The sequence below is a fragment of the Gallinula chloropus genome (assembly GCF_964237585.1).
Source record: "Gallinula chloropus genome assembly, chromosome: 2".
In the NCBI taxonomy this organism is placed as follows: domain Eukaryota; kingdom Metazoa; phylum Chordata; class Aves; order Gruiformes; family Rallidae; genus Gallinula; species Gallinula chloropus.
This window is the reverse complement of record NC_140086.1, coordinates 57,105,133-57,116,767: the sequence shown is the minus strand read 5'-3', so window position 1 is coordinate 57,116,767 and position 11,635 is coordinate 57,105,133. Positions and strand designations below refer to the sequence as shown.

Here is an 11,635-nt window from a genome sequence, read left to right as displayed (position 1 = left end):
GCACTTGGGTTTTAACTTGAGATTTTAATAGTATATTATGTATTTTACTGGCAGGACCAGTAAGTGCAAGTCTGGTTTTGTTCTGTCTTCCTTTTTATACGCAAAAGATCAAAATGTATTTGTCCGCTCTACAGCATAGGGACCCTGATCACAGCTTCAGACAGTACAAAGATAACCTCATATAATGTGAAAGGCTGGATCGTTTTGTTATGTGGGTTAGGGGGAAGATATGGAGCTTTGTTTAATACTGGCCACATCTCATGTGAGCAGTGTATGTTACGTGCACAGAGGGAAGCAGTACACTTGTTCAGCGTGACTCAAAGCGCACTGGGTCAGAGGAGCTGGCTCCTTAGAGCCCCAGGCTCTGGCCTTTGCAGCGTGCAGTGCTCTGCGTGTACGGAAGGGGACACTGCACAACACGCCTGTTTATACACCTCAGTCTTCCATATAGAGCAGGTGCTAATTCCTTTTTACATACATAAGGAAAATTGTAGAATAGCAAAGGAGAAAAAAAAGACCCTAGAGTTTGTTGTTTTTTTCTTTTCCTTTTTTTTTGGGGGGGGGGGAGGGGGAGGGGGAAGCGAGTTAGTCCCTACACCAGGGACTGGGTTTTTTCTACGTGTGGTGCTCAGGCACTGGGTGCTGGCTCAGGGCAAAGCTAGCACACAGGGGCAGGCTGTGCCCTGCTGCTGCCCAGGCGTATTCAGGGGCAGGAACATCAGTTCCCAACTGTTGGGAAGGCGATTCCCAACGCTTGTTCCGGTGCTGCCAGCCTGCCTGTGTGTCCCTGCCAGGGCCGGCCTTGCTGTGAGGCGCGGGGTGTCCACCTGGCACGGGCAGCACCCCTGATGGGAGATGGGGGTCTGCATCGTTGTTTAACTGTTGGGGGTACGGGGATGTGTGTGTCATCCCGCTCTCCGCCTGGAGCTGTTCGTTTCTGGGGGGATGTTGACAGCTCTCCGTGCCGAAGCAGCAAGCTGAATCACCGCATCGGTGCCCGTGTCTAAGGCAGACACGGAAGCCTATCACCGCGGAGGGCGATCAGAGCTTTGCCCACAGGCGCGGAGGTTGCCGCGAAGCCGCGCTGTGCCCTGGCGACCCCCCGAAACGAATCCCGCCTCCTCCGAACCCCCTCAGCCGGACCGCCGCCCGCCATTACGGCCGGGCCGCTCCTGGCGGCGGCAGGGGGCGCTGCGGCGCCGGGCGGCGGCCGTCAACGGCGGGGGCGGGCGAGGACGCCATTGCGTTGCTATGAGCTGTCTCCCCCTGCGGCGGCGGCAGCGGCGGGCGGTTCGGGCGCCGCTCCTTCTGCCGGCTGGCCGCTGCCTGCCTGCTGCGCGGGCCGACCCGTCCGGCGGCCTGGTGGCACTAGCGGGGCGGGGAGGATGAGCACGGCGGGACCGGGCGGCAGCAGCAGCAGCAGCACCACCACAAGCGGCAGCGCGGGCAACAGTAGCAGCAGCAGCTGCCGCCGCGGCGGGGCCGGTCGCTGAGCTGAGGAGCAGCGCGGCGGAGGCAGGGCATGGCGCTGCCGGGGGAGCGCGGCGCGGAGCCCCAGCCCGGCGCTTCCCGCTCCGCCGACGAAGAGGAGGACGGCGGCGGGGCCGGTGGGCAGCCGGAGGCGCTGTCTCTGGAGGAGATCCTCAGGCTTTACAACCAACCCATCAACGAGGAGCAGGCGTGGGCCGTGTGCTACCAGTGCTGCGGCTCGCTGCGGGCCCGCGCCCGCCGCGGCGAGACCCCCATCGCCAGGCTGGGGGCGGCCGCCCACCTCCGCGTCTGGCGGGACGGCGCCGTCACCCTGGAGCAGGATGAGCCCCACCGGCCGCCCCCGCCCGCCGCAGGTAAGGCCGGGTGCTCTGCCGCCACCACCTCCGACCCCCTTCAGCCCCCCCCCCCGCCTTCCCCCGGGTACGGCCCGGCCCGACAGCGGCGGCAAGCCGGGTGTCGGGTGCTGGAGGCCGCCCCTTTCCCTCTGCCTTTGTCCGTGGGCTGTGGCGGCCGGGAGGAGACGGTCTTCTTCCCGCCGAAGGGTTGCGGTGAGGGAGCGCTCGGCTCCTCAGCCGTGCCGGGGGCGGGAGAGTGTGTGTGTGTGTGGGGGGGGTGGGGGAGTGTTGCCCCCCACCATCTCGGTTTCGTGCCTGGAAAGGTAAAAACCGGCACCTTGAATTTAATCGCCTGCGTGAGGGGGGACAGGGGAGGTGAATGCGGGTTTTCGTGTTTTATAATTGCGTCGTCTTCTGGTGCGTAATACTGTGTCATCCGCACCTACAGCGCCTGCTTTTGGAGTTCCTTGGGCCATATTGCTCATCCTACGGCGTCTTGCAGAAATAGTTTGGCACCAAAAGGCACCTCTTAGAAATAGATCAGTTTAGAGGTACGCGGACGTGAAGTAAATAAGGAAACCGCGTACACCTACCAGGGCCCCAGCACCTACCGTCTGCTCCTTTTAAATATCCAGGAAAACCTATTTTGCCTTGGAAAGGAAAAGAAGGGTGCCTGTCTCTTTCTCGGCATTTCAAAGCTTCTGGCCATCAATGGGGAAAGGGATATTTTAATCTTATTTCTTTCTCTGTTGCATGTAAAGCTCTATTTCTGGAAAGGAGCTACAGCTAGGCAGCAGAGGGTCGCGATCAGTTCGCACGCAGGTGCTGGCGTTCCCCGGTACCGACCTAGTCCATGTCCAGCCTCCCCGAGTTTTCCGGGAAGACGGAGGGTTTTGGCACTGTAAAGTTTTGTGAAGCAGAAGGCAATGGCAGATTCACAAGATGGGGTTAACTGAGCCTTCAGCCTTTAGAATATGGATGTTACACCTGGTGTTACTGTTTAATGAAGCCTTTGAATAGGTTGCCTGTCCAAAAAGTCTTTTGGCAGAGATTTGCAGTAATCCAGTTTGGAGTTAGTGGTACATGCTAATATCAAAATAAGAGCAGTGGGAGAAGGGACGTAGTTTTGTTCCACAATTGGAATGAGTCTAATGATGGCTTCCATTTAAATGTGGTGTGATGGGTTTTTTTAAAAATTACTTCTTAAAAAAAAGTTGCTGTAATGTTAATAAAATGCCAGACCAGCGCTTAGAAGTTCCAGGAAAATACTTTCCTGACCACGGCATCTGCATGTCACAAGAGCATCGAAGAGTTCTGTGTTGCATACTGTGTGCTGCTTTTACTTACAAGTGTTTTGAGATCGTGTCAGACTTCTTCCTTTCTCTTTCTTACTGTAAGAAATAAATCTATTTACTAGGTATTTCTTTCTTTTGTTGCTTTTTCCTTGCTATTCCTGTGTTTATTCTATTTCTTCATCCAGTACATTTTTAATGGCCCAGAGCAAGGTGTTGGATATATCTGCATTTAAAGTTCAGACCCCTCACTGACATCCAGCATGTTTATTTTATGTTAAAGCTGCACATGCCACGTCTGCATTAGTCTTTTTAAAATATTTTAGTTAACATGTGCTAACCTGTGTATGTTGGTACCACATTTAAGTCTTTGGATAGATGAGACTTTTTTTTTTTTAAATATCTTCCAGTGCTGACAATTTTTCACTTATTTCTTTTTTTTTTTTAAATATTATTGTTGCATATGTTATGTTGAAATCAGTTCCACGCCCCATATATATACTTGTTGAAAATCTTAGTGTGTGTATTACAAAAACCCCTAAACAGATCTCCCAGGAAAGCATGAAGGGTAGATAACCCATGGGGAGTACCCCCTCCGGTGCATATAATAGAAAAGGGGAGGAGGGGAGGTTTCTGCCAGATGTCCATTCCTAGACCATACTTAGAGTTCCCACTTCTGCATCGGCCACAGCCTGTTGAGAGCCTGGCTTTGCAAGGAGGCAGTATTCCTTCTGGCATACTTTCCCAGCCCCGCGTCTTCCTCATCCCCTTGACTTTGGATATAAAGGCTGTTGCAGTCAAGCTTTCACAAAGGATTGTGTGTGTTTGTGGGAGTAACTGTCATCAGTGTGAAACAAAGGTGGTCCTAGTCAGTTGGCTTTTAGTCTTCCTTGTGGAACTGTAGAAGCCTTACCCTGGAAACTGTTGTATGTGTGATAGGGTGAGTGTTAGTAATTCACTCTGCTGGACGTGGAAGAGTTGACAGCAGGCTTGCTTCTCTTTGGTATCTTTTGAACTGCCCCAGTTCTTTTCCTTAGTGCTAACTGCAGTGTCCTTAGGTGATGATTAATGAGCTTTCTGAGCCAATTCCAGCTTGAGCCTCTTGAACGGGTATTTATTCTTAGGCTCACATACTCTGTTGAGTAGTAATGAAAGCTTAAGAAGAGCCATTGCCCTGGCGCTGTGATTTGCGGAGCAGTACATCAGAGCACGTGCCCTGAAGCTGTCTGGGCACATTAATTTTACTCTGGAGACACAAATTGAAGTTTTCTTATAAAGAAGCACCTATGGTACTTTTCCAAAGCTGGTTCTTGTGAAGCAGTTTTCCAGTTAATGCACAAGACTTGAAATTCCAAGTAAAAAAGCCTAGATAGAAATTGATTAAATCCTTGAAATAGGAAACAAAGATGAGTTTCGCTGATAACAAGGGCAGAAAACCAATCCTGGAGTTGAATCCCTGTGCTTAACCAAAGGCAGAGACTGATTCTCAGATCCAGTTCTAAATGGTCTACTAGTATTTGGTTATCTTGCTTGTTTAAAAACAAAACAAAAAATAAGGTTTTGGCTAAATAGAAATAAAAATATTAAGAATGAAAATGTCGCTCAGTTGTTGGTTTTCACTTAAAGCATTGATGCTACCTGAATCCCTGACATGTGGAGGATTAGGAAGGATTCCTGCTAATTGTTTTCATGCCTTTGTATTTCAGACAGCTTAGGTTTAATTGTCCCGTGTCAGGAGGTTTGTTAGAGCAGTAGGAGTTCTGCATGTTAACCCTCCAAACCATAAAGCTATTTTGTTCTACATTTAAAAATAAAAAGGTATAGCTATAGTCTGGTGCATAGGTTGGGATAATTCCCGGCAACAAATATTGGCTGTTAGTTTCTATCTCTGTGAACAACAGAACCCTGTGTGGGCAAATAAAGGAGCCCCTGAAGAATGGTGTCTTTGGGCAGTGAACATTCGGGCTTTGTTTGGGACTAGCAGAAGGATGTGATCAGTCATGCCTGTCAGCGGGGCTCGGGCGAAGTCGGGAGCGAACGCAGCCCTGTCACCCAGTTTGCTCTATCGATCCTCCCAAGGCGATGGTTTCGCCATGTGTCGCAAACCTGATCGTTTTGCCAGAGCTGAAGTGAGTAAAGAATAAAGATGAACGTGCAGAAAACAGAGGGCCCACTGTGGTCATCTTCCTGTGAATCATTGTGGCTGCCTGATGGCCAAACATGACGGAAGTGTGAGTTGCCTAGATATACCCAACGATGAACTTGAAGATACAGCACAAAGTGTTTTTTACCTGATGGGTGTTTTAGCAGTCTCTTTGTTACTTGTGGTTGACTCCTCCAAGCTCTCTTCTTGTGCAACTGTACTTACAAGCGCTTTTTTAATCTTGAAGCAATAATGAAGTTATAGATATGGAAGTAGAAAACCTGCACAAGAGCTGGCAATCAACCTTGTGCTCAGCACTTAGCTACAGCACAATGTCATGGCACACAGAAGGCTGTTTAGTCAGGCTCAGGTTGTCACTGTGAGAGGGATAAGAGGCTCTTCCTTCTCAGAGTGCCAGCTGCACCATTTCCTTCCTGTGGGATGAATTTGGGGATGATCAGGCTTGGAGAAACTGAAGAGTTCTGTTAGTCCCAGGTCCTCAACTTTGCAAAGGCAGCCACCTGGGTTTTGGGCATTGCACCGAGCTCCTGAAGGGAAACAGCCTTGAGGATCTTGGAAAGGGGTGAGGGCAGGTAGTTGGAAAACCAAACCGTGCTGGTTTCCAGCCATTGGCTGTTGAGGGCTGGCATGCATGTGTGCCTCAGCCTTCCCTCTCCTTCCTGAGAGCCTGCCATTATTCACCTTGTCCTCCAGCCCTAGAGGGGAAAGCGTTGAGGGAAATTACTTCTGGTTTTATCAGAAGCAAGTACTATGCAGATTTTTCTCTTGGAAATCTGCCAGGCGTTCAGCGGGAGGGCATAACACATGGAGTATTCTGGCTTTGAATCAAAAAGATCACAGAAAAGTTGACTGCACGGTGGCTTTGGCGGGACTCGGAGGGCTCAGGGTGAGGCGTGTCGGAGAGGAACAGCTTACGTTGTCTTTGGCAGTTTTAATGGCTTTCATGTCCTCCTTCCGCCCTTGTGTGCCCAGGTATTGGAAGGCAGGGTAGAGAAATATAGGACAAATAAATGCAAATTTAGCTTTTCTGCATTGAGAAATTCTCATCTGCCAGTCTCTTGTGGAGCACTGAGGAAAAATATGCAGGATTTTTAGAGGAAAACGAATGTACTGACATTTTACTTCTAATTTTGTTGACACTTTTGAAAGATAGTGGGTGGGAGTAGCCTTGCTTGCTGTTTAAATTTCAAAACAGGTGTTGCTATGAATGCTGCTAAAATAAATGTGGCATTGACTTAATTATGCTCAGAATTCAGATTTTGTTCGAGGGTATTGAGAAATCTCTGTATTTAAAAATAGTAAGGTTTGATGTGTTGAGCCTCACCTTTTCCTGCAGGAGTTTTAAGACAGACATACCCATCTACATAGAGGCGTTAGGGTTGGAAGTCAAGGTAGGACAGCAGAGAGGAGCCTCGGTGAGCTGATACTCTATCTCTGCTTGCTTGCTCTGCTGATCTGTGGGAGAGAGAAAGCTCAGGCCTTATTTATGCTGGGCTTTCTGCCCTCAGCGTGGTTCCCAGTACGTAAGGGTGAGCTGGAAGGCTTCCAGTCGTGGCTTATGCTGATGCAGCCTGTGCATGGGGCGTTACGGGGGCTCGCAGTGAACGTAGGCAGATGGCTAGGTGCCCTATTGCAGACAGCTCTGGTGGGGGGAGGACAAAACAAGCAAAGAAGAGATCCCCACCTAAAAAAATAATGTCTTTGGCTTGGGGGGGAGAGTGGAACAGGAACCCCAAAAAAGCCTCCCCGAAAGAAATGTAAAGAAGTTGCCAGCAGGGAGAGGTGACCTCGGCTGCCTTTATTTGTATGCGGAAATGTTGAAGGTGGTAAGTAGGCGGTGAAGGAATAGAGACTAATTCGGCGTTTTCTGAGATCTGCTTTTGTTCCTAAGGAGAACTTCAGAGCAAAGAACTTGGAGGAATTGTGGGCTTTTGATACTCAAAACGACTTAAATTGCAAATTTGTTAACTTTTACTTTAATGGAGATTTTCCTGACTAGTGCAGTAAAAAAATGCTGCTGTAGAAAGCAAAACAGAGTAGTTGCCATTGTTAACAGTGATTGAAGAGTATAGTGGAAAATGAGAGGTCTGCCATGATGTTGCTGGGAGCTAATATGATGTCTGTAAGAGGCATCACTGGTGAAAGAACAAACATTCTTTTTTTTTTTTCTTTACTATTAAAAAAAACCCCAAACTAATGTGTGACCAATGCCTGCTTTGGGGGCTGGCTGGAGGTGACAGTGTACCCCACAGTCCCCAGTGAGAGGTGATGGGTAGGACTGGTGTAGCATAAGGGCTTTAAAAATGAAGATGGTAGCTGTGTGTGATGTGACGCACAGAGAGTGTGCGTGCCTTAAACAGGACAATTTGGAGAGCAAGATGTGATGAGAGTGACAGGCAGTGAAAATGACCTGCACGGCGGCAGCGTTGTGAATGAGCCTGACCTGAGTGTGACTGCATCTGCCAGGTGTGGAGTAGGTGTGTGGCAGGTGACAAGAGGATTAAGGATAGGTAATATCCTGGATCCGAGTTGGCAGTGAACCTGTCTTTTCAAAAGTGGGGAAGCTTTCTCGTAATGTTTGTTAAAAGAGAAACGGAGAGCGTTCACTCCTTTTTTCCTGAGTTATTTTACTGCATTACAGCATTGGGTCTGGTAAGGAAGCAAAACGAATACTCTTTTATTCCTGATAAAATGTTGAGCATGACACATGCAGCCGTGAGTGCGTTACTGAATTTTATTACTGTGCACTTCAGGAGGAACAAGAGGAGAGATGAGTCAGTTTGCACAATGTAAATACAAGACTGCAAGACATAGCTGAAGCAGAGAAGAATTAAGAGAACTACTTTTTCATGAACGTGAGAGAGTGTATTAGCTGGCAAATGTGCTTAATAGATCCAGTAGTGCTATGTTATCAATTTAGAAAAGCTGTAATCTTCTTGAAACTCTGGATCCATCAAATATGACAGTAGAAACTGCTGGTGGCTTCAGTGGAGTCAGAATGCTGCTGCAAGCATACGGACTTTTTGAATGGGCAAGTTAGCGGATAGCTCCAGGGAAAGCTAGAATGTGGTTTGAGTAACAAAACTGGTTTGGTTTTTAATTTCTTTTTTCAAAGATGCACATGAACTCTGCATATTCACACTTTTTGGGAATGGTTGATAACTCTACAGGCCAGAGGAAAGTGAGTGTGTAGTATTGGTACTTAAGCATCTGTCGGAGAGACTGGCAGCTGCAAATCTTGCTCAGCAGCACACAGAGATGTAGATCTACCACAGTATTTATCTTAGAGTAACAACAATTGATGTGATCCCTAGGTAAACTTAGAGGTTTGCTGAAGAGAGTGAGCAGTGGAACATGGAAAGGATTGTATGGTGACCACAGATGTTTTCCTTGTGCAGAGTAGAAATAGGACAAAACAGTGACCATTTAATTACATCTTAGATTCTAGCACTAAGGTAGCGTGGATTAGTTAATTTGGAATTAAAGAATATTATTTTAAAATAATTTTTATGACAAGATTTAGCTGGGTATTAAACAGCAGAGACCTCTTTAGTCATTACCTTTGTTTTGTGAAATGTACAGAGGGGATTGCTTAAGACTGTACAAAATGAGGATTAACTTCAGTGAGTATGAGTTGAATGAAGGAAGACCAAGGGGTGAAAAGATTGACATGGGCTGCCTTCAGTCTAGTAACCTCTATTTTCCTTGTATTTTCTAAAGAATTTCTTTCCGTTTTCATCTCCCAAGCAGGAAAACAAGGCATAGCATTTCTAAATCACCAGCTGTAGGCTGATACAGAAATCGTGAGTTAGATCCAAAAACCCACAAGCTGTAAAAATTCATACCATGTCTTGTTGCCTTCTAATTACAGAGTTTAGAGGAAAGATGTGTTGATTCTTGAAGCCTAGGTGTTTTACTTAAAAACATGGGTCTTCATGCTCACAGTTCTGGTGGGTCTCTGATCACATCTCCTAATTCAGCCTCCTCCCTTCCTCTTTTCTCACTCTCCTTGACCTTCTTCCCTGCAGCCTGATGTCTCTTACTCCTAAGCGATGCTCTACCTATAGTTGTCTTTGCTGTCTTAATTTTTCTTTTTATCATGCAAGATTTTTCTGTCCTCTGTTTATCTTGTAATATCCATCCTCTGCCAAAAGTCTGGCTCACTGCTGGTGCATCAATATTTTCCTCTCCATTTAATTATGAATCCTCTTCTTTGCATATTCATCTCTGCTCCTTGTGTTGCTTGGTTGCCTTTGCTTTCTTCATTCTTTCCCTTTTCTTTTATAGGTGCTAATCTTGACTCTTGTATTGACAATCAGATTTGGTAATTAAAGCTCCAGTTCTTGCAATTAGGTGATTAAATGAGAGTCTGAACTTTCTTCCCTTTTCTTTTTAAAAAACATATTTTTTTTAAAAAAAAGAGGAGTTCCTAATTCTCTTAAGGGCAGAGAAAGGTCTACTGTTGTAGCCACCATGCTTCTTGGAGATACAAAGTCTAGAAAGCAAATACAAATTCAGCTTACCATGAATTTGGTAGCCTGACTGAGGACTGTTGAATTTGTTGATCTCGAGTTAGTGCCTCCTGCGTTCTCCCTTGTTCCCTTTTCTTCAATTAGCCCCCGTGTTCTTCTCTTATTCAGCCACTTCTTCCACTGTCCTTCAGTCCTTGTGGACAGTTGGCAGTCTTTCCTGAAGGCAGCTTGAGTTCTGCTATAGTGGAAATAGCTGCTTGATTTCACCCCAAACCTGCAGAAGTGGGCTGTGGCCTTTAATTGGAGCACTAATCTTTAACACAGAACGCACTTCAGGTTTGTTGCCCGTGCATACATCAGCTACTCTGCGGCCTGAAAATCAATACTGGTTCCATTCTGCAAGAAGCTGCCTTGAAGCAAAGGGGTTTGGGTCTGTGCAGATGAATCTGAGATGTTAGAGGAAGGTAAGGAAGGCTAGGAAGATGCTCTGAGGCTCTAAGGTGCCGGGCTCTTAGGGCAACAGTTATAGCCCAAATAGCGGCAGTATGATTGTGGTGTCACATCACTAACGTCAACCTTGTAGCTTCATTTTCCTTTGGGTGGTGGAGTGCAAATGGTTTTGCACATCCTTCATGGGTTCTTATGAATAATCTGTGTTAATCCATTTTGACATGCTGAATTATCTTATTTTGCTTTTAAAATTCAATCTTAAATGTGGGCTGTTGGCAGCAGTACATGATGTGGTTGCTTGGAAAACCCTTTCTAACTGTGACCTATTAATCCTTGGAAGACTGGAAAATTGTGCTTCAGTGAAGCATGGGCTATAGATAAATTCAGTGTAGTCTTTTTAAACAGTATTCTGAGAGATTTTGTAAAAATAATTGTTTTTCCTGGTCGGAGTAGCAGCCTGAAGCTACTGCTTGAGGGGTGAGTCAGTATGCTCCAGTGCTTGATGGAAATTTGGCATGATTCCTCTTGTTGAGAGTCTGAAATAAGAATTATTTTCAAATAGAAATTTTGAGGAGAAACGAATGTGAAGGTTTGGATTTTTTTGTTTTTTTTTTTCTTTTTTTTTTAGCAGATACATCTCTAAAGACTTTTCAGAGCTACAGGAAACATCCAATATAAGTCTCTTTCCTTCTTGCAAAAACTGTACTTGTTTATTTTTTTTGTTTGTTTCAGCAGTCTGTGGATGACAAATGATGTAATCTTCCAAATTGTAGCTTGTTGACGAATTGAAGTTAGCTTGAGAGTTAAGGTTATGCTGTTTACTAGTAATGGATGCGTTAGTCAGTATTTGAAAGCTGTCGTGGAAAAACACTGTTGAATTTTGTTTTGGCAGTAAAAGTGGTGAGAATACTGACCTGCGCAGCATCTAGCTGAACTGGTTGTGAAGTTTGGGTCTATGTTAAGTAGCAACAGCTTAAATATTACTTAATGCTATTTGCAGAAAGAGACTACTCTGTGACTTCTTACAGGGATTTGCTTTCTTTCTCTCAGTGTGAATTTAAAAGTGTGACCCTTAGGCTACACTTAGGATGGAAAAGGCAGAACCTCTTGTCAGCTGAAGAGAGAAGAAGTTTCTACTCCCAGCCAGTATAAGTAAAGCCAGTACCAGTAAATTGACTTACATGGGCTATAAAAAAGCAAATTTGTTTGTCTTGATAGATGCAAGTGCATGTTGTTTAGCCTAGACAAAAGGAGACTGAGGGGGAGACCTCATTGCTCACTACAACTACCTAAAAGGTGGTTGTAGTGATGTGGGGGTTGGTCTCTTCTCCCTGATAGCCAGTGACAGGACAAGGGGAAACAGTCTGAAGCTGTGGCAAGCGAAGTTTAGGTTGGAGAAATTTTTTTACTGAAAGGGTTGTCAGATACTGG

General features: G+C 46.3%; 1 protein-coding gene across 1 annotated transcript in view; it reads left to right on the top strand.

Moving 5' to 3' along the window:
- Positions 1-1,522: 1,522 nt before the first annotated feature.
- SPIRE1 (spire type actin nucleation factor 1) overlaps positions 1,523-11,635 on the top strand; it is a gene marked incomplete at its 5' end in the record, with an annotated part of 127,940 nt that continues 117,827 nt past the window's right edge. The window contains one exon of the mRNA XM_084260577.1: positions 1,523-1,844. Coding sequence (XP_084116703.1) covers positions 1,523-1,844 — 322 coding nt within the window. The remainder of the gene's footprint in view (positions 1,845-11,635) is intronic.